This window comes from Echeneis naucrates, chromosome 20 (assembly GCF_900963305.1).
Source record: "Echeneis naucrates chromosome 20, fEcheNa1.1, whole genome shotgun sequence".
In the NCBI taxonomy this organism is placed as follows: domain Eukaryota; kingdom Metazoa; phylum Chordata; class Actinopteri; order Carangiformes; family Echeneidae; genus Echeneis; species Echeneis naucrates.
Window position 1 is genome coordinate 674627 of NC_042530.1, and position 22338 is coordinate 696964.

At 45.9% G+C, this 22338-nt stretch overlaps 1 protein-coding gene across 5 annotated transcripts in view; it reads left to right on the forward strand.

The window, feature by feature from the left end:
- Nucleotides 1-22338, forward strand: part of LOC115060804 (sodium channel protein type 4 subunit alpha-like) — an 82236-nt gene that overhangs the window by 13105 nt on the left and 46793 nt on the right. For 4 of the 5 annotated variants that reach the window (XM_029528915.1, XM_029528913.1, XM_029528916.1 and 1 more), the window contains exons 2-9: nt 2111-2346; nt 2516-2659; nt 4101-4219; nt 7330-7419; nt 7696-7824; nt 12946-13037; nt 13995-14237; nt 17704-17767. In XM_029528915.1, the coding sequence (XP_029384775.1) occupies nt 2224-2346; nt 2516-2659; nt 4101-4219; nt 7330-7419; nt 7696-7824; nt 12946-13037; nt 13995-14237; nt 17704-17767 (1004 nt within the window). In that variant the 5' untranslated portion in view covers nt 2111-2223. The remainder of the gene's footprint in view (nt 1-2110; nt 2347-2515; nt 2660-4100; nt 4220-7329; nt 7420-7695; nt 7825-12945; nt 13038-13994; nt 14238-17703; nt 17768-22338) is intronic. The other variant, XM_029528914.1, reaches the window with a different exon arrangement.

A 22338-nucleotide genomic window follows, 5' to 3' on the forward strand; every position in this document is an offset into this window, starting at 1 on the left:
GGACCTGGACCTGGACTCTGGGCCTGGACTCTGGACCTGGACTCTGGGCCTTGGACCTGGACCTGGGCCTGGACTCTGGACCTGGACTCTGGGCCTGGACCTGTGAGGTGAAGAGAAGAAACCAAAGAAACAGCTGATGGTGGAAATGATTTGGTCGGGTCAGAAGTAGAAGTTCTTCTACAGTCTGGTTGCAGCAGAAAGCTTTAAACGTGTTGTAATCAACACGTGTGTGAAATCCTGAAGGTCGTAAGAACGACAACAACAACAGGACCAGAGAGAAAACAAAGAACCATCGATAAACAGGGAGGACGCTCTGGAAGTGTCTTCAGAAGTTTGATGGCTGCAGTCGCTCGACGACTCAACTCCGAGTTTAGCGGCTGATTCCTGCCTGATGTAAAGATAATAAACACACGGATGAACTGAAGTCTTCACTTCTGACCAACAAGAGAAAGTGCAGATCGGAGCAAAACAAAAGAAGGAAAGGTGAGTTGGAAGGATGGAAGGTGGAGAAGGAAAAAATGAGTTGTGTACAGGTATGAAACAAAAGATTTATGGAGGTAACGGAGGAGTGAGGGAACCTGTAACTCGCCATCAGCAGGAGACGTTTGAACCGTTCTTCAGGGTGATTAAGGTCCCTCTCAGCTGATTGATGGATCTTCTCACTCGACTTCAATCTGCCGGTGACTTCGGGAATGCATTATAACAACAGGGACGCACAAACAAGTGTGTACGTGACAAAGTGTCACAGCAGAATGGAAACCAGGGCTGAGCAGGACCTACAGTGTGTGTGTGTGTGTGTGTGTGTGTGAGAGAGAGTGAGCATTTGATAAGAATGGAAAACAGAGCTAGATTTTCCTTTGATGTGGACACACACTAACACACACGCGCTAACACACACACACTAACACACACACACTAACACACACGCGCTAACACACACACTAACACACACGCGCTAACACACACACACTAACACACACGCGCTAACACACACACACTAACACACACACTAACACACACGCGCTAACACACACTAACACACACACTTCAGAAATCAAATTTGGGAGCTGTGAAGAATAAATGCATGAAGGGTTGAAAAACGAGGCCTGTCTAATCATTCAATTAGGAAACAAGGCAGATGGTCTGGATACACACACACACACACACACACACCTGTTACACACTTACACTTCATCAGTCTTCAAACTTCATAATACAACTGTGTGTGTGTCACTGCAGTCAACAGATCAGTGTCTCACCTTACATGACCAAAAGTATGTGGACACCTGAACATCCTGAGCTGAGTGTGTGTGAAGGTCTCTTCAGTACGTGATGCGCTCACTCAGCAGTGAGGAGGAAAGTTAACATCTAAAAGGTTCAGTGGTGAGCGTAAACTGTCGACCAACCTGAGATAATGTTCTGAGCTCTGAGCAGACAGACCTGAAATATTAACCAGGCTCCATCCTCCAAGGCCACTTAACAGGAATCAATACTAAAGGAAAGTCCGGCTGTTTACGGTACGAATGGGAGTGAGGCAGGTGCTTCGTGGAGACGAACTGATTGGTGCTTCCAAAAAGGAGCGGCGGCTGGATGATGAGCGGGGTGAAGCCGGGGGCCGTCCCTCGCTGTCTGTGAGGACATAATCATGCCCAGAGTGAAGAAGCCATTCAATCAGAGCTCCGTCCGTCCCGACGCTCAGGGACACTGGAGGAGCTCGAATCAAACGCTCCTCGTCTCGTGACTCAAGGACTCAAAATATACTCAACAAGTGTTTCAGCATCAGTTCTGCTGAGGTGAATTTCATCCTTTATAATCATCAGCTCTTCTCTGGAAGCACACAAACCAACAATGACTGTTTCTTCATCATCATCATCACGTTGAGCATCACATTCCTTCATTTTCACAAACAAAAGTCCGACTCTCTGGAGAGTGAAAGTTAATTTGTGGAGTTTTTTAAAATTCAAAACGTTGTCTGTCTTTGATGTGATGAGTTCATCTGTGCAGAAACAGTGTGGGTCCTTTGTGTGTTTATGTTTTGTGGCTCTCAGGGACAAACGGCATCACAGGAAATGTTCAGTTTGTGGGTGAAAACCGGTTTTATTCTTGGCAGAGACGTCATCTGGAGGTTGCTGTGTCCAACAAAGACTCGGGGTGTGTTGTTGATGACTGCTCTGTGTGCAGCTGGTACACCGGGCCAGGCAGCAGCAGGATCAGGATGAGAAGATGGCTGGCTGTGTGTTTCCAATGGGACCAGAGAGCTTTCAGCGCTTCACGCCGGACTCCCTGGCGGCCATCGAGCAGCGCATCGCCCAGGAGGAGGCCCGACGCAAGAAACACTACCAGGAGGTACACACACACACACACACACACACATTATCAGCATTATCATTTCTGTTATTGTTATTATTGAAAGAAATGGAAGAGGATAAAACTTGACTTGTGACGAGGAGCTTCAGCACGCAGATGTGATGATGCTCTGCTCATGATTGTGTGTGTGTGTGCGTGCGTGCGTCAGGACCTGGGCGACGTGGAGCTCCCCCAGCCCCGGGCCGACCTGGAGGCAGGAAAACAGCTGCCACGAATCTTCGCCGACATCCCATCTCATCTGTTGGGCGTTCCCCTGGAAGACATCGACCCGTACTACTTCAAAGACCAGAGGGTAGGTCGTCATCCAGTGGGGGGGTGTGTGTGTGTGTGTGGGTGTGTGTGTGTGTGTGTGTGACAGTTTTTGGAAATACCTCTTTTCTTCGGGAGAATCCCTGGAAGATAAATTGACTCTTTGGTGGCCTATTTCACTGAGAACCAGAGGGTAGGTTACTGTATGTGTGTGTTTGTGTGTGTGTCTGTGTGTGTGTCCTGCTGTTCTGGTTAAACTCCCACACACTCTGTAAAATGAATACATGAAGAACTGTCTGTTTTCCCATTATGTTCAAGGTCAGCTTATGTTAATACTCATTCTGCAAAGCATGACTCATGATTGGAGTATTTCCTCCAGACTTGTTTCGTCTGTGTTTAAAGTGGTGTGATTATTGTGTGGATGTTGTGTGTCTGTCAGACTGACAGGATGCAAAAACAGTATTTATTAGGATTCACAGCAGCTGTGTGTTTGTGTTGTGTTATCATTTGGGAAAATGATGCTTGTTTTTGGAGGAGGGGCTTTTTGTCCACCAACCTCGATCAAACTGGAGACAAACATTTAGTTTAAAATCAGACTGTCTGCTCAGATTTGGTTCCACACGTTTCTAAATTTGTGGATGAAAATCGGACCAATGTCGTCGTTTTGATTCAGCTCCAGTGAGGCCGGTCAGCTGTAGATACTCAGCTGTGTCGTCTGCATAGAAACACCCTGCAGCTGGAGGACTCAGACTCAGGAATTCTTCCTTCTTCTTCCAAACTACACTGACCTGCTCTCAGCTGATTGGCTGCTTCAGACCAGGCGACCGTTTGGAGACTCTCTGCTCGTGTTGCTTCCTGCCCCTCCCCCCTCCGTCTCGGGGGAGTTTCTTCAGCCCCCTCCCTCTCTCCTCTGGGGTTTAATGAGGCATCAGGGCCGAACACACTTCATGTGTGTGTGTTTTTGTGCGTTCTCTGTGCTGGTTGGTTTTGCAGGAACACTCTGAGTTTTGGGGGATTCTGTAAAAACAGACCTTCTTTTTCTGTCTCACTGTAATTCAGCTAAACCTTCTCTGGGTCAAAGGTCACAAAGGAACTCATGAAATGCTAAAATAAAAATACAGACGAAGGTCTGAGGTTAGGCAGCTGTGTGATGGAACAAAATTAAAGAAAAAGTCTTCAACCTTCTGAGAAGGTGTTTGTAATAAAGTAGTCAGCGAGTGCCGAGAAAAATCTAGAAGCAAAATGAGCTCTTGATGGACGTGGTTCTGATGTGATCAATGCTCAATTTAAACTTTGTGTTTCTTAGTTCTGCAGCGAAAAGTTTTACTGCATCGTGAGATGAAATCGTGAAAGTACAAAACCAGAAAGCTCGATTGATGATTTAAATCACAATAAAGTATAAAGTAGATGAAAAAGATCTGAGGTCTGAGCAGTTTGTGAATTATTAGAAACTGAAACTGTTTGTGTGTCTCTTTGTGTTGCAGACCTTCATAGTCCTGAACAAAGGGAAGGCCATCTTCCGTTTCAGTGCCACGTCAGCGCTCTACATCTTCAGCCCGTTCCACCCGGTCCGCAGGATCGCCATCAAGATCCTGGTCCACTCATATCCTTCCATGTTCCTGCCTCAGGGAGGTCAGAGGTCAGAGTTCAGCTGTCAGTTACTGAGCATCATCCCTGCAGCAGGGGAGGGCTTCAGTGTGTGTGTGTCAGTCGGGCCAGCCTGCCAGAAAACAAACAGTTTGGAGCTGTGCCGTGAACCGACGGCCAAATATACTGATGATGTCACATGATGCCCTGAGGATGAGCGCCATGGAGTGAGGCATGATGACTTCATAGTGATGTCAGCAGGGGTGGAGTTTCAATGACGGGGAGGGTCGAAGAAAAAGCTGATTATAGCTGTCAGTCGAACATGCAGCTTCTGGTAATGAGGGGTGTGTATTGGTCCAGATTCATCAGGTTATTAATTATTCATTAATGTCACTTGACCAATCAAGTGCAGTCGAATGAAATGAAAAAGTCAGTCACTCTGAAAGTGAATGTCACGACTCCTGCGGCTTCAGAGTGGTCCAGCTGTATTTCTCATGATAAGGAAGAACGATGTAACCTTAATGTTTTCTCCTCCATTCACTAACCTTAATGAAGCTCACAGGAAGGAAACACAAATGAGTTGTCATTTTTTGCACATTAATCAGAGACAGATTTATCTCATGTTGTTCGACTTCCTTTAGACTGGACGGTTTCCAGGTCAGTTTCACCAGCCGTGTGTGTGAGATCCTGTCAGTCTGAGCCATAAAGATACCCAGTCTTCATCAACACAACACACACAGGTGAAGCCTCACACATTCAAACACTCCATCAGGGTCTTCCCCCAGACGACCTTTGACCTCAGACTCACAACACGCACACACAAAAACTGTTATCAGAACCTTTTTAATCATTTCAAAATTAGAAATGTAGAAAAAGAAAACTGTGACTCGACATGTTTTATTTTTACAAACATAGATTTTCTACCTGAGTCCAGACCGACAGCTGGACCCTCGAGGATCCAGCTGTGGGAGCTCCTCTGGCTCCAGACGTCACTGTGACAGATATTCCTTCACACCCAAAACTCCCCCGTCCTCCCCCCTCCTCCCCCCTCCTCCCCCCTCCTCACATCACACTCGTCTATTTTTGCTGTGGGAGGCGGCTGCTGGTGTTGAGAGACGTCGAGCCGGCGGACACGCCGCTGTTGTCAGGGGGATAAGTGGGTGAAGAGGTCGGTGATGGAGGTGTGGCACTGCTGATGTGCCTGGTGTGTGTGTGTGTGTGTGTGTGTGTGTGTTATAATAAGAGACACAACAAAGATCTGGGGGGTGCTGCTGTAAGAGCACAAGTTGTGCAGCTGAAGTGGAGTTTGTGTATGTGTGTGTGCTTTCTAAGTGTTTGTGTGTGATCAAGTGTGTTCTGGAGTTCTGCCCGACCACACTGGCGCCACAATGACAAGCTGTGGTGTGAGATGGACACACGCAAACACAAACACACACACACACACACACAAAGTTAGAAAATTGTGTATTGGCTGTTTGTTTTGTTTTTTTTTCCTCAGGTGATCACATTGAACACACACTCTGGGTTTGACTACATATCCCTCGTGGCCAGCTGTGGCATTATTGTTGTTGCTGCTTTGAAGTGTGTCAGTGTTGTTGTTGTTTTCTGCCTGAGGTGGCGCTGTGTGTGTGTGTTGGTGTTTGTATTGCATTAATATTTTGACTTTGTGTACAAAGGATGCTCATAAATAACATGTGGCCAAAAGTACATAAATTTGTAAGTAACTGAAGTAAATGAATGTAAAATGTGTGAGATAGATGAGTAACGTGTGTGTTTGTGTGTTTGTGCGTCTCTGCAAAGTCACCGCTTTCTTTTATTCTGGGATTCATCCGGGTCAAAACTTTAGTCAGAGTCCCGTCGATTTATTTTGTCCAATCCTTCAGCAGCTCTGGTTTCAGCTTTGTGTGTGTTGTGTTTTATACTGTATAATAGATTTCTACAGGCGTTCCTGTCAGTCAGGAGTTGATGGATAAAAATAGAAACGAAGGGGAGGAGAGCAGGAAGTCGTCCGGACACGACCGTCTTTTATCAGAAAATAGGCTGCAATGAAGCAAGTAAAACACAGTGATCCAATGTGGCGTCTGATTGGCTGCTGCGTCACCTGTAAACTCTGCAGGTGGGTTTCCTGACTGCTGCTCTTTCAAAATAAAAGCAATCTGTGGAAGTTGCAGGTCTGATTTGTCTGTAAATTGATAAAAGAAAAGAAGAAGGATGAGGAGGGAAAATGACGGAGAGAGAGGAAAGAGGGCGAAGGATCCCACCGTGGATGTGGGAGGTGTAATGACATTACTGGTATGGTGGCCTGGGAGGTCCATAACAGCAGGGCTATCATTACGGCATAATTAGCTCCTGGCTCTGTGGCGGTGGGGGGACATTTGTGTTGTTTGTTAATCTGTAACTGTATTATCCCGCCGACCCGCCGCGGCGCTCAGGCAGCATCATTACAGCCGGCATTCAATCAACAATTACCCCCCCACCCCAACTCCAACAACTTTCAGCGGGAGTTGGGCCGTTTGCACACGCGGAGGGTGTTCTCTCTGCCAAATTACAATAATTATGATTCATTTATAGCTGTGATTGACAGCTGAGCGAGGCCTCACTGAGTCTCTCCCGCCTCGTGGCGTGTTGCGCCCAACGTGGCGAGGGTGATATTTAACGTGTATTTCTGCCTTCTGACAGTTTGGAAAGTTACTGCTCCCCATTATATGATGATTAGAGCAGAGAGGCCTTTTCTGCCATCAGCCTGTTAATGGCATTTTAATTTGCTGTATCGAAGGTGGCGAGCTGGGACACACTTTGTCTTTATTTAGCTCAAATGGGAAATCAGTGAAAGGTGCTTAAAAACACACATGTAGAACACACACACACACACATCAGAGTTATAAAAGCTTCAGTTCCTCCATCGCCTTCGTTGCATATTTACATTTCACATTTGAAAGCCATTAATCAGACACTACACCATGTCGGCCATCTTCCTCCTCCTTCATCCCAAACTCCACCCACCTGCAACCCAACACCCAATGGAAACTGTTCTCACACCTCCCATCGGCTGTTGGTAAGGCCGGGTGATGCCCGGTGACGCTGGTTGTTGATGTTGATGTTGATGTTGAACCTTAACCTGCTCACTCTGTTCAGTTTATTCATCATGTGCACCATCCTGACCAACTGCTGCTTCATGGCCATGTCAGAGCCGGCCTACTGGGCCAAATACCTGGAGTGAGTACCCCTGCGCTGCGGGTTTGTTGGATCACCTTTGTGTGGGCGGAGCCTCTGATGGCTCCAGCCGGCTCCTTCCTGTGTCTGTTTGCTTCAGTGTGGGGACAAAATGAAAAAGAGCCGGCGCTCTTCTCTTCCTCTCATCTGTCCGTCTTCTTGTCTTTATTCTTCTCTCCTCTCCTGAGCTGACCCCCCCCACCCCCCTTTATTTTTCCTTGCTTTACTCCTCCACCTCTCTTTTTGTTTTCTCCCTTCATGACCTTTGACCCCCCTCAGGTACACCTTCACAGGTATCTACACCTTTGAGTCTCTCATAAAGATCCTGGCGAGGGGTTTCTGCATGGGGCCCTTCACCTTCCTGAGGGACCCCTGGAACTGGCTGGACTTCAGCGTCATTGTCATGGCGTGAGTCGCACACACACGCACAATGAGATAACTCCACTTTATTAAAGAGTAAAATCGAAGCAGCTGAGTCCGAAACAACAACGTAGAGCTAAGTAAATGATTGATTATTGATTTTTCCAGATCAGCATAGAGAGAAATGTTGAAACTGCCGACTCAGCAGCTTCTCACTTTACTGAGCTTGATGAGAGCTGTCAGCGTCTTTAACGCTTTTAGAGCTGCGTTAAGGCTGCTTTTGTTTTTCCAACCAGTGATGTAGAATTAGTTTTCCTGCTAAAAACTGAGTAAAGCAGAGGAACCAAAGAAAAGTTCCTCTCATGTGTTTGGGTCTGAAGTTTCTTTCTGCTCATTTCACGTGTTGGTCGGGACACTTTTGATTCCCAGCTGGCGGCTTTTATAAAGTTTCCTGACATCGAAGTGTAAAATCAAACTCCAGAACAGTGAAGCCCGGCCTTTGGTCTGCTTTGGTTTTGGAATGTGCTCCATCGTCCTAAAAAGCAGGAGATTTAGTTGAAGTGTCGGAGCAGAAAGGTTTTTCTTTAAGCAGTTTCTGCTTATTGAAGTGCATTAATGACAACGAGGCTGCGGCCTGAAGTTTGACGTCTTTCCAGCACAATGAGACCACGACTTTTCTCCTGACGGTGCAAATGTGTCCGAGTCCAACAAACACACTTTTGCTTAGCTGTGAAAACATGTCCAGCTCTCAGACAGGCCCGTGTTAGTCTTTAATTCCTGCGCCTTAATCCCGTCAGTCGTGTCGTATTAAACTGCCGCTCCTTTCTACTTTCTCTCCTCGATTTGGTCAGATGTTTCACAATAAAAGCTCTGAAGAAAGAGCGGAATGATCAGCTGACCTCGGTGGGATTTGAACCGTGTACTCTGGCAGAATCAGTGCCTTGCTCTGCTCGCTGACCTCTGGTCCCCTGGGATTTAATCCCATGAAACTACAGTCTGTCCTGCTTACAAACACATTTCCCCAGAGACCGGTCCGCCGTGAAAAATGGTGTTGTCCTCAGCTCCTTTTTAGTGTAAATGTTTCTCTAAACAATCGTGTGATTTGAGGTCACCTCCGCTCTGCTGAAAGCTTTAATGAAGCTCCAACACACAAAATCAATCTGACTATCACAAACACAACTCAGATGCAAACTGTTTAAGGCGACATCTAACGACAAAATCTCCAGATGAGGTCATAAGAGGAAGTCCAAACCGATACGAGATCCCCGAGGCGGACAAAAGTGATTTCTCAGCGACACACAGACATTTTCTGACGTTTGGCTTCTTAAACATGAGTGAGGGAGAGAGAGAGAGAGACCACAGCTCTGAGTCTCTCTCCCCTTTTTCGACGTCATAGGCCACGCCCACTCCGCCAGCGACAGCCTGTCATTTTGTTTCAAAGAGAAAAAGAGCGCGACCTGCCCACTTCAGTAATTGGCTGACTGATGGAAAATCAGTACGCTCCGGTTTGGTTAGTGATCAGGCGGCGATCAATCAGAGAGCTGATGGAGCTGGAGGCGTGTGGCGAGGGACGCCGGCGGGAAGATAAACGATCAGAGTGAACTGATGGGATCAATAGTTGACCCTGAGGCTTGGCTCTGAGGTGTAATGAAGCGGTGTCACCTCCGTGGCGGCCGAGAGGTAAATTGAAACGTCTTGATGAAGGTGCCCTCGGATGGTGGGACGCCATGTCTCCCCATTTACATAATTCGACCCCGGTGACCCGCCGCCGAGTCCTGAGGAGGGAAAAATGGCCTCACTAAAAGGACAAATCCACCATTAAAACACTTAACACATCTGCTGCTGACTGTCTGACAGGCACAGCAAATCTGGAATTTAGGGCAAGTTCAGTTCTTCAACGGCTCCATCAGCCCTTTTTATTCAGCTAAGAAAATCTGGAAACAACATGTAGGAAGGACTTTTCCTGATTCCTTCGTGTGTTTGGGTCGTACTGGAGCTGATCTGAAGTTGGAGAAGGAGGCTGCTCTCCTCTGAGGGTTTGATCGTGATGATAACAAACTCAAAGTCTCTTCTGGTGACGGTGAAGTCACTTCAACATTCCTCCGTCTGCTCCTCTGCCATGCAGACAGACTGTTGATCTCTGTTTTGGCCTCAGAGAAACACACACACAATCACACAATCTCAGGTCGGTGTGTGTCCCTGAACTAAAGGCCGTCCTGTGGTCAGATGGATCTTTAGCAGGACAGGGACATATAAGTCACCTCTTCACACACACACACACACACACACACACACATCACCCCTCTGTGCCCACCCTTTATTAAAACCAGAGCGATGGTCTGTAAACACACACACACACACACACACCTGATTGATGCTCTTCTTCCCTCCCACCGAGTCAACATTCCCATGGTAACAGAATCCACTGCCCTCGCCTCTTCCTCCCAACACACACACACACACACACACACACCCTCCCGCCCCGTGCTGCTCATATACTCGGTGTAATGACATGTTAATGGCCGCCATCAGCAGACCAGCAGCTCCAGACTCCACAGACATTTCCACAGCATTAACGCTGCAACATTTTAAATCTCTTAGATAATAAAATGACAAATAAATCACCACTATGTTAATTAAAAAACACAGGAATTATTGCCAGAATGAAATGAGACCCAAACTGAGCCGTCACCCGCTCAGACTCTCTCTCTCTCTTTGGGATCAGAGATGTTTTAACTGGGAAGCATAAAAATTCCCGGAATCACAAATTCAGTTCAGGAAGGTTTGGAGCCAAGTTTAGAAAGTTTCTGCTGCATGATGATGAACGCGCTTCACCTCAATATAATGTAATATAATCTAAATTAATATAATATGTGTATTGATTTTAGGAGAAGGAACATAGTTCTTCTTCTGAACTGAGTCAGACAGAATCAGATGATTCTGGATGAGGAGACATTTTTAGAAAGATGAATTCATAAGGAGAAACATGAAGGGATGAAAAAATAAAAAAAGCCTTAAAGTGAATCTAAAAAGGTGGAACTAATATCACCAAAGAAATTTTCCCCCTTAAACGCTAAAATTAGTCGTCTTCACGTTGACATTTGCTTGTTTTAAGGCTTTTATCCAAAGGAGTTTAAATCCAGATCAGGTCCTGATCAGGTCCTGGTCCTTCAGCCTTTATCTGCTGGTCGTCTCCACCGCCTCTAAACGGCCGTTCCTCTGCTGTAATTCAATCAGCCCGCCGGTCAGTGCCGGTGAAATATGAGCCATAATGGAGGGCCGTTAGCAGGCAGGGATCAGATTACTCCATCTAACCGGGGCCCCAAAATGGCCGCCGTCACCTGGTGCCTCCCCGTCTCCAACGACCTCGATGATTTGATGTAAAGGGCAGGAGTTCGCAGCCCAGACTGGGAACCTGTCAGCACGTTTAATTCATCAGGAGCCGCTTAGCAACTAAAGAATCAGCCAACATTCAGCGTTCCAGATAAAATTCTCTCCAGTTTAGAAGGAAATATGTTACCGTCAGTAATAATGTCGAGCTTAATAGTATAATAATCATTTCTTTATGACTTCATCTGGGCTAGCCTGTTGTTGTTGTTGTTGTTATTATTATTATTATTATTATTATTATTATTCTGTTTGTTCTACCTGTATGAAGTTTAAAACAATTGGAGGATAGAATTTTTTTTAATTTAATATTTATGGTTAAGGAATCATGTTGATATATTCAGAGGGTTCTTTAGTTTCACTGCAGCAAAGACATGACGGTGGAATACAACAGTCCTATCAGCTTTCAAACGTCTTCTAGATATTTTGAATGTTTCTGTGCTGCAGGATTTTCAGACTCTGTTGTGTTTGTCTTCTTTTGTTGTTGTATGTTGACAACCACCACACTGCCCCCTACAGGCTGTTAACAGAGTTTATCAAAGTAGGGAACCTGCAGGCGCTGCGAACCTTTAGAGTGCTGAGAGCCCTGAAAACTATCTCAGTCATCCCAGGTAAGGCCTCACCACCACCAGGGGGCGCCACGGGACAGAAAAACCAAACCCTGTCATCGTACCGTCGTCGTGAACGTCCTCTCTTGTTCGTCCAATGTCTGCCGTGTGTCGCAGCAGCAGCCCCGCCCACATCCCGCCCACCTACTGCCCTTGGCCCAGGTGTACTCACCTGGTCTACACAGCGAAACTCAGACGAGCCAAACACTAAACTGGAGATTTTTGATTCAAACATCAACTACAAAATATTCTAAATGTTTCCAGCGCTTTAGTTTTCAGATGGAAACTCCAAATATAATTTGCTGCATAAAACAAAAAACTAGCTCTGCTGAAATATCGAGGACTTCATCTGTAAAAGATGTTCTGTCAACGTCTGATAAATTACAATTTAAAATAATGACATAATAAAAACAAATTCTCTTTAGCAGCTGAAAGGTGTTTCAATCATCTGTCGCTAAATGACGATAAAACAGCTAATGTGAACGTTAGCCAATCATAAAAATTACATTTAAAAGATTTCTTATAAATTATAGAGTGAATAATGGCAACTTATTTTGGATGAAGGCAAAATTGTCAGCTAGCTAAGTTGTTCTCAGCATGAGGCTAAATTAGCAAACAGAAGGCTAATAGAAGACTTTTGTAATTTACATTTTCAGCTCAGCAGCTTTGAATCCTGAAAAACTTTGATTGAACTTTTGATTCGTATTGGCTGGTCGCTAATTATGATCAAAGAGCAAGCTAACTGGGTGATTAGCAAACAACAAATCAGTCAGATGTTATGAGGTTTATGTTTTGGATTATTTTAGGCGAAGGGGAAGATAATGTTTATGGAAGAGCTCGCAGCGATGCTGCCAGCTTTTCTTTCAGCGCTGATAAATTCAAACTTTCAATCTAAAAAATGATTCCATATTTTTGTGTTGAATTGAAGTGCACTATCTGATAAAGTTACGAGCTCCGATGTTTTGTTCAAACATCCAGATTGTTATGAAGTTTGTAGCGTTCCTCCAGTTTCTGTCGGCTCTGAGTATCTGACTCCCCCTTTAAAGAGTCCCGGTCCGTCTCTGCGGTCTCTCTCCATCTTTCTATCCCTTTGTGTGCGCTCGTTGTTGTTCAGTGCGGTCATGCCCTTCTGTGTGTGTCTGTTTTTGTGCTTCTGTCTCCCGGCTTGTTGCAGATATGTGACTGAGTTTGTGGACCTGGGTAATGTGTCAGCCTTAAGGACGTTCAGGGTGCTGCGAGCACTCAAAACCATCTCTGTCATCCCAGGTGAGGAAGCTCTAAATCAGTCTGCATACGACGTCCTGTCGGTCGTATGCAGGAAGAAGAATCTTCCTGATAACCGGCTGTGAGACATCAGAGGTTCAGTGAGGCTCAAAAATAAATTCATCACTGAGATCAGATATCAAGAGAACTGAGCTGATGAAGCTGACGTAAATTGGTTTGCTGAGAGGAGACATTATTTAACTGGACTGTGGCCGTCGTCCTAAAGTCTGAGTTTTCATTTTGCCATCAGTGTCGGTGTGCTGATATCAGCTTGTTTAGTGAAGCTGCTGAACCTCTGAATGTCTCCACTCTGCATGTTAGCATGCAGCGCTAACGGCGTCATTAACACGTGATCAGAGTCACGGTGACGCCGTCGTGTTGGCATAGAAACGAAGCATGTGGTGTAGAGTGACAGCCAATCACAGTTGACCAACTGATGATCTTACACAACTACACAACTAACAAGTTTCTAATGAATGAAACAAAAAGTTTTGTAATGAAACGGACTAAAGAGCATAAAAAAAAGTATATCTGGACGTCTTCGTGTCTGCACCCTTCGTTTTCTGTTGTTTTTGTTCCTGCTGTTTTTACACAGTGTTGTGTTGTTACCAGTGTTGTTGGGAGGGATTTGATTTCTTTATTTGTTGATCTGCTGCTGGATAAAAACCTGAACAGGACATTTTTAAAAATGATCTTTAAATCAGTTTTACTCCATGAGCTCCAGGTCCGTGTGGACAAAATGAGACCAGCTTTCTCTTGCTGTGTCGCTGGAATATTTTGGCTTTTAGAGGGATGGGAAGTTCAGATAAAGGTGTCCAGTTCAGGTGGCACCTTCAGTGCCTCTCATGTGGCCTTTTGATCCAGATGACTGGACTCAAGGTTTAAAATCAGGTTTTACTCAGTAGAGAGTTATTTGTCGGTGAAACTGGCTAACCCGTCTGCTCCTCGGCGGACCCTCAGGCCTGAAGACCATCGTGGGGGCTCTGATCCAGTCTGTGAAGAAGCTCGCCGACGTGATGATCCTCACCGTCTTCTGCCTGAGCGTCTTCGCCCTCATCGGCCTGCAGCTCTTCATGGGAAACCTGCGGCAGAAGTGCGTCCGCAGCGTGGCGCACTGCCTCAACGGCAGCTTGCCGGCCAACGCCACCTTCTACTGCAACAATAAGACCTGGACCTCCATGAAGGACTTCATCAACGACGAAGGTAAGTGCCAGACTGTGACTTGGCTTTTAGCTCGTGTTTGAAGGGAAGTTCAGGTTTTTCAGGAGTTTCTGAGCTCAGGAGGACGTTAACAGTGTGCTACCAGTTCACAGCTGTTATTCCTCCTGAAACAGAATCAGCTGATCTGGATCAGTCTGACTCTCTGACTCCTTCTGTGTGTTTATCCGTCCGTTCTCATCCTCCATCTTTGACAGTGGCGTCTGGAGTCACGTCTCTATGTTGGGCACTCCTATTGGCTCCCCTGGGTGATGTCACAGCCAATCAGAGTCTCTGGATCAGTCCTGGATGTTTCTGATCATCTGTCCTCTGTTAAAGTGAACAGTCTTTATTGAGTCCCAGGGGATAAAAACAAATGTAGCTTGATTCAGCGAACCGCAGTAGTCTGAACACATTCTGCATGAAGCTGCGTTTAAAAACATCATGGAGGTCAAATCCAACCTGCAGACAGAGAACAGCAGCAGAAGGTCTGTTTCTAGTATGTTCTGTAGAGAGGAGTGTGTGTGTGTGCGTGTGTGTCATGCTGCACTGATGACTGGTGTTTCCTAAATGGACTGGACAATGTCCTGTTGGCACTGTGGTTACAACTGACGTCAATAAAGACACACACACACTGTCAGGCGTGTGATCCTCATACATACATGATGTGACACACACACAGAGGTCGTGTGAGGTCAGTCAGAATACAGAACATAACATACATTATATGACACACACAGACACACACAGGTGGAGGTCAGGGTTAAGGAAACATGAAACTGAGCTGAGTTTCTTTTAACCATAAACACACATAAACACTCAGCTGTGGATTATCAGACTTTTCTGTCCTCCAATCACTTTTTTATCGATGATTTTAAACTCACCTGGAGAATTATTGCTGATTAGCTACTGTCTGACATCTTTTTTCAAACCTCAGAGGTCTTTTTTGATTGAAAGCTTTGAACCTTCAGTAGGACCTGTGGTTCTTCTCTCAGGTTCAAGAGTCTCCTTAAAACCTCACAGTCACGACCGTGTGAAGCTTCACTTCTGCTAAAGGACGAAACGGCCCAAAATAAAGCTGACTGAGCGTACAGTAATGGGCCTGCTGCTCGTAATGTACCTTCTATTTATTCATTTCCAGTTTGCTTCTGCCGTCCATCACATCAAACAAATGTCCCCTGCAGGCCCCCATATCGACCTCTAAAAGCTGCCGTGAAACCTGAGAGCCGAGCCGCGGCGTCAAAGCTCGTCCCGTCCAGCCTTCATGGGGAGATCAATGGTGGATGTTCTCAATGCTAAACATTTCCCATCATGCCATGTTTGTTCTGTCTGGTTGGAGCCAGGCGGGCAGCCACAATAAATTCATATCAACAGACATCATGTACTCCGAGCAGCTGACGTTAAAGGCCCATGTTGGATGATGTTCACAAGAAGATATATTTGTAGTTTTAAGAACCAAAACTGGACAAAGCCTTCAGCCTCCACCTTTACCTTTGTGCCACCGGATATCCGACGCAGGACACCAGCTGTTTATTAATTATTGATTCTGTGATCAGATTTGTTCTCATGATGATCTTTTTCCCCTAAAAATAGAACATTTTGGTTCTTTTCTTTCCTTAAATCAGCGCAGCTTTTGATGGATTAATTTGAAGATGTCTTTATAATAATCAATATGTGTCGCTGATGTGTGAGCTGTTTATTCAGCTCTGACCGATAACTCTCCTCCTGCTGCGTCGTACCTGCAGACTGAGCTCATGTAAATTTATCTCTTGCAGATGAAAATGTGTGAGGGGAAGACGGAGGCGTATTTAGGCTTGTCAGAGTAATTTGCAGCTCTTGAGATTGAAAAGAGATGAAATTAAGCCCACTCTCTGCACCCCGCGGAGACCATTTTCCAACTTTCTGCAGCTCGGAAAAAAAACGTTATTAAATGTCAGCCGTGTGTTAACATGCATTTATTTCGGAGGAGTTCTGCACACCTGAACGATGGAGCTCAGGTAATGACTTTCTCTCAGAGCTCTGTTGGTACTTTGAAGCACTCCGGGCTTCAGAGGTTTTTCCGTTGGCTCAGGACGCACTTGGTCAGAGCCAAACAGAAGCTTCCACATCGGACAAAGTTTGCACATGCAAACCCACAATAGGGCAGAGAAGAAGAGGAAGAAGACGGCTTTGTGATGCTCTTTTGTTTTATAGTCAGACCGTTTCAGTACTTCCTCCTCCGTTCTGTAATCGGTCCCAGTAAAAGATGAGGATCCTGAATGGTTGTTCCCGTGAGGCAATTGGATGAAAATGTCAAGCCAGTGTTTAAGGTCAGTGTTTCAGATACAGCCCCCCCAACGCCCATCTGTCCGGCCCCCACAGAGGAAATGGCTTTTCACAATAAAAATATTCTGCTGCTGATGTTACATTTCACAAAGTAGGAGGTGATGTTTTTCTCAGGTTCTCAGATGAGTCAAATCCGCTGCCTGTCTCAGCACCAAGTCTGATCAGGGTCAGCTTCAGATGATCCAGATCCAGTTTGGTTTATAGTTTCAGCCTGGATGTTTGTTGTTTGTTTGTTTGAATCAGTTTTTTCTTTCCTTTCTGTTCTTCCTTTATAAAGCTGTCATTTTAAAAATGTCAGCGTTTCAGCTAGCAGCTTTTCTACATGAGTGTTCTCTGGAGCTTTGACATCAGCCTTTAGACCGTACGGACACTTCTGAAGTTTGTTCTTCCTGGAGAAGTGAACTTCTGGATGCCTCAACAGGTTAAATACATTTATGTCTGTGGTGAGGATTAAATAATGAGCCTCCAAACCGCAGCTGAAAAAAGAAGCTTGTGTTTTGTTCCTGCAGACGTGCATTAAAAGCTTTTACATTGTTGTTTCATACTTGAGTTCCTGAGTACGTTCGGGCGCAGCGGTGCCTGAACTGATGATATTAAAGTGTATTAATGTACTTGGAGATGGCTCATGGTCATATTTAAGTGTTGAATAAATGCTCAGCGAACCGTGGACCATGTAATGCTTCTGATTTTATGGCCTCTTGCTCAGATGGTTTCTGACCCAGATGGCTTTATTGATCGGCAACAGACGGACAGACGGACTGAGCAGGAAGACTCACCTGAGCTTCCCAGAAACACAGACCTGACAGTATCAGCACTTTTAGTCACAACTCAGGAACTTGTTTAAAAAAACCTGCAAGGACTGGTTAGTACTTCAGGTTCAGACGCCTCCCAGTGATCTTTTCCCAGCTGAACCTGAACACAACACGATTAACCAGCACACTTACCTGCAGCTGTCAAAGGGCAGAGAGGAGAATTAAGATTAGAATTTCATACTAAAACAAGATGGAAAACATAAAACTGGAAAATAGTTTGGATGCTGACGCTTTATTTTGAAACTCTTCCTATAGATAATAATAAATGTATAAAAATATTAAAAGGAGGATGAAGAATTGAATCTGAATCTTACCTGTTATTTTTTTTTTCCTAGACAACTTCTACAAGGTGGAAGGATCCAAGGATGCTTTAATCTGCGGGAACAGCAGCGACGCCGGGTGAGTCGACTCCAGGATCTGTTGCACTGTGGGTAATGTAGGCAGGAGGTTGGAGAGTCTGTGGCTCAGTCTTGTGTGCTTGTGAGTTTATGGTGTTGACAGAATTAAGACAAACAGATATTTGGAGCTGATTTTTCATCACTGATGAGCAGAAATCCTGATCAGACGAAGATAGAAACTTCAGATCAGCTGGAGCGGCGTGCAGGAAGTCGCAGAAACATCTCTGTCTCTTTAGGTTCCTGTCACTCATCCAACATGGCGGTTTGCAGCCGCGAACAGTGAGTCCTGGCTCAAACTCAGTCAGCCGTCAGTAGCTGGAGACGTTGAGCTTTTCCTTTGGTTTATTTCAGGACGTCTGCTGTTTGAGCTGTGTGTGTCTTGCTGCCGGTTGCGTGTTCGGCCGTGTTGTGTGACACTTCAGGACGGATGAGTATCTGAGAGCAGACACTGAGTGACACGGCCACGAAAAGCTCACCGCCGTCCAGCAGTCAACGCACTGAAGCCTCCGGATGGACCAGTTAGCTATAGAAAGAAGTCAGATTGGGTTGAAATCTATGGGAAAATATCCCTCCTCCTCCTCAGTAAACGTTTTCCTAATGAGTTTATGGTCTCAGTCTCTAGTTTAGTCTTCAGTAAAACAGAATGGCGGATGATGGTTGATGATGATGATGGACTGTTGGATGTTTTGGTCTCAGAAACTCAGTGAGTCAACAGTTAACTGAGCTGGTTGAGTTATTGGACAAGAGAGACGCTGCTGGAGGACGAGAGAGAGAGAGATGAGCGAGCGAGCAGTGATGACAGTGATGTTGATCACAGTGTTGTTTGCTTCCTGTGCTGAAGCTGCTCTGCTTGTGCATGATGCTGATTCGCTCGGCCCGGGGGCAAAGGTCATTGAGCTAACCCACTCTGACATACACACTGACACACTGCGAGTCATACAACCAGCTGCAACACACACACATTAGCCCAGTGCAGTCCGGTGCTGCAGGAACATTTGGTCCAAGGTCGGCGACACTTTCGAATCAGAACTGTTTTTCCTTTTAGTTTTTGTTGCGGCGTCACATCCCAGATTTTCTGTTCAGACAGCCACTTTCCGTTTGTGAAGTGATTTTGTTCCAACCACAGACACACGACAATCGGCCATAACGGCACGGCCGCTGACGGGCGAGATGAACGCTGCTCACCTGGTTACCATGGATACCACTCAGCGGGTGGGATCGGTCAGAAAGCAGAAAAATGATCCAGTATGATGAGGAGACTGCAGCTCTGAGGGATGATCTGGACCGACCAAAAGGAGGACGACAAGGTCCTGGTCAGCCAGGATGCATCATGGGAAGACGACCAGCTGGACACAGTGTGCAGCTGTAGATAATGTCCTGCTGGGACCAGGTCCAGAGTTGAACCAATCAGGTAGATTTGTAGACTGACTCTGGAGCCAGAGCGCCCGTTAGCCGCCGTTCAGCCTCATTAATGACCAAATAAACATGTTGTTCATTCGAGAAGCCGAAACCAGTTGATTCTTCGTGTTTTTCCGATGAGATGAGTGATTCTGATGATGTGGAAATGCTGCTCAGAGGGATCTCAACATGTAAAGATGCTGCACCTTTTAGTTTCAGTGTGACGAACAGACGGACGGAAAATATCCGTCTGTAGTCTGAAGAAAGACGACCCTGTTAACAAGAGAACTTCTGAGTTTCTGCAGGTTTTTACATTTTCCTCAGCCGGTGAAAAAGCTGATCAAAGCTCATTTAATGATTCAGTTAATTAGCCTTTCCTCTTTTTGGATCCGTTCCCTGTTTCTGTTGGCTGAACGAAGAGACTCAGTGTCTGACCACGACGGAGCGCGAACTCCAGGTATTTTTGTTTTTGGCTGCATCGTGACTTCAGCTCGCCTCGGGACACGACGCACTGGCCCGGCTAAGCAGTTTGGCAGCATCTGCTCGGACACACTTTATCCGTCTGCATCTGTCCGTGTGAGGCCTGGGAACGGCGCTTGCCTCAGGGGCGGGGCTACAGAGCGAACAAAGCCCTGATATTCCCAAAAAAGAAGAGGAGGATGAGTGCAGGTTCATCAGGGGACATTCAGTGCTCGGACCCTCGTTCCTGAATGTTTTCTCTCCAGAAACAAAAAAGAATTTGCCCTTTTTCAAAATGACATATCTGGGATGTAGCTGCATATTCAGGCAATTATCTCTAAATGTACTTGGAACATCACGACGGCTCTGAGGCGTCGTGGCGGCTGCAGCTCCACAGTTTCTCAGTTTTTTCGACAGAATCGTCTCGCCGCATTATTTAAAACTGTACATTTGTCTGATAAAATGGACAGATCAGTGAAATCACAGTTGTGTGTTTTGTGATTCAGGCCAGAGATGATCAAACTAATGACGTAATAATTTCACTGCACTTAAAATATTACAGGCTGCATTTACAGCCGATGTAAATGATGTTTCCAGGCGTTATCTCATCCTGGTTGTTTGTCCTCAATCAGCTCTATGGAACAATGAATGTGTCGCTGAGAGGAGCTTTATAATTCATGTGTCTCCTCTGGCTCACTGTCAGCTCCTGAAACCAGGCAGATAAACTGAATGATAGCTCCGATTCAAACGGGGAAAACCTGCTGAGCAGACGCGCACCGATTGGCTGGATTTCAGTAGTTCTCCGGTGAGCGGAGCCAATCCTGAGCCGGTCCAGCTGTAAAGCCTTTAACCAGCCAGAAACTGGCTGAACAAAGAGCCGGAGCTGAAAACACGACAACTCCAAAATGGTTGTAATGCCGTGGAGACGCAGAGAAGGAAAGCTGTGACCTATAAAATATGTGCGTGCCGTCCGCCACGTGACCCGTCACCGTTCTGCTGACATGCCAGCAACATGCCAACCATGTGCCAAGCACACGGCAGCGATACGGGGTGACAGCCGGGCCGATGGCGGCTGCCTCATTAGGGCCGCTCTTAATTAATGGCTCTCGTTACAGGAGCTCGTTGTCATGCGGCATGTGACCCCAGAGGTCGGCGGGAGGAAGTGAGTAAGCGATGGGACTCGGAGGGTCTGATTCGGGAGGGGAGGCTGATTCACCAGGACAGCGTCCAACCGCCCCCATGTGGTTTATTCATCCTGAATCTGCTTTCATGTGATTTTAAAAGTATTGAATGTTCGTCCCAGCTGCCATTGATTCATCTGTTTTTACATTTGAGACTCTGAGAGGATTATTTAAGCCAATATTTTCCGGCAGAATAAACAGAAAACAAAAATCATGTGTTTGAAGGAAAGTCCAAAAATCCTCACCGACTCTTCCAGCCTTTCACAAATATTCCCTCCTGTAGAACGAATCTCATTTATTTCCTAATTTGGTTTCCTTCAGCCAAAAAGAAACCCGAAGCTCTGAAAAAAGCAGCCTAAAAATCTACTTCTCAGTGGAGCGGTGGAGTTTTTCAAACACCTGGTTGTTTTTAAAAAGTTTAACTGGGTGTGAAGGACGCGCTCCAAACGTCCCTCAAATTTAGAACGTGTAGTCGCTTTGGTCGCCACCCAATGATCGGCGAGCATGAACCGATGAACCGACGTCAGACACTCAAATTCAGTACCATTGATGTCGTTATGGTAACCTTAAAGAGCCCTGATACTGATAGAGCTCCAGCTGTTTTCCTCATCGTAGCTGAAAACATCTGGAACGTTCGATCAGCCCAGAACGGGATGAGAACGTAGACATGCAGAGGTGGCGGTCCGGCTTTCATCATCGTTTAGCCAGCTTCCTCTCACAAAGACTCCGCTGTCACCGCAGCAGTTAGTGAGAAATATGGCCGAGCCCGGCCGTGAGGAAATGGCTGCCGGGGGGGTTGAATTTCCTGGAATACACAACGTCATAGAGCTGATATTCCTCATTCCATTAGCCTAGCATTCACTGCTGGTGGTAGCATGTCCATGGACGGCTGATGTGTGTGTGTGTGTGTGTGTGTGTGTGTGTGTGTGTGTGTGTGTGTGTGTGTGAGAGAGCTGTAAAGCTCTCAGCAGCCCCCCCCTGACACACACACACACACACACATACACATACACACATACATTTATGAACGGTTAAAACATTATGGTAAAAGCAGCACTGATCAATAACTCAACTACAATATTGAAAACATTTTTCAAAATGCAGGTTGATTTTGTCTGAGTGCATGTATGTGTGTGTGCATGCGAGGATGTGTGTGTGTGTGTGTGTGTGTTTAGTTTGAGTTATGAGCTCTCTGGGAGGCTGTGAATGTGACATCTGTCCGATGTTCAGCCAAAGACACAAAAGAGGCCTCCACCACCTAAACACTGGTCCACTGGGAGATAACTGTGTGTGTGTGTGTGTGTGTGTGTGTGTGTGTGTGTGTGTGTGTGTGTGTCTGCATGTGTGTGCGTGTGTGTGTGTTGATAACAGGCAGCTCTAAAGCATTTATGGTCCTTTTGTTTTCCCGTTGAAAACCCCTGAGGAGAAATGAAGTTTACTCCTGCAAAGACGAACAGTTTCATCCGTGTTGGATATGAAGTACATCAACTTCTCGTTCTTCCTCTTCCTCTTCTTCCTCTTCCTCTTCCTCTTC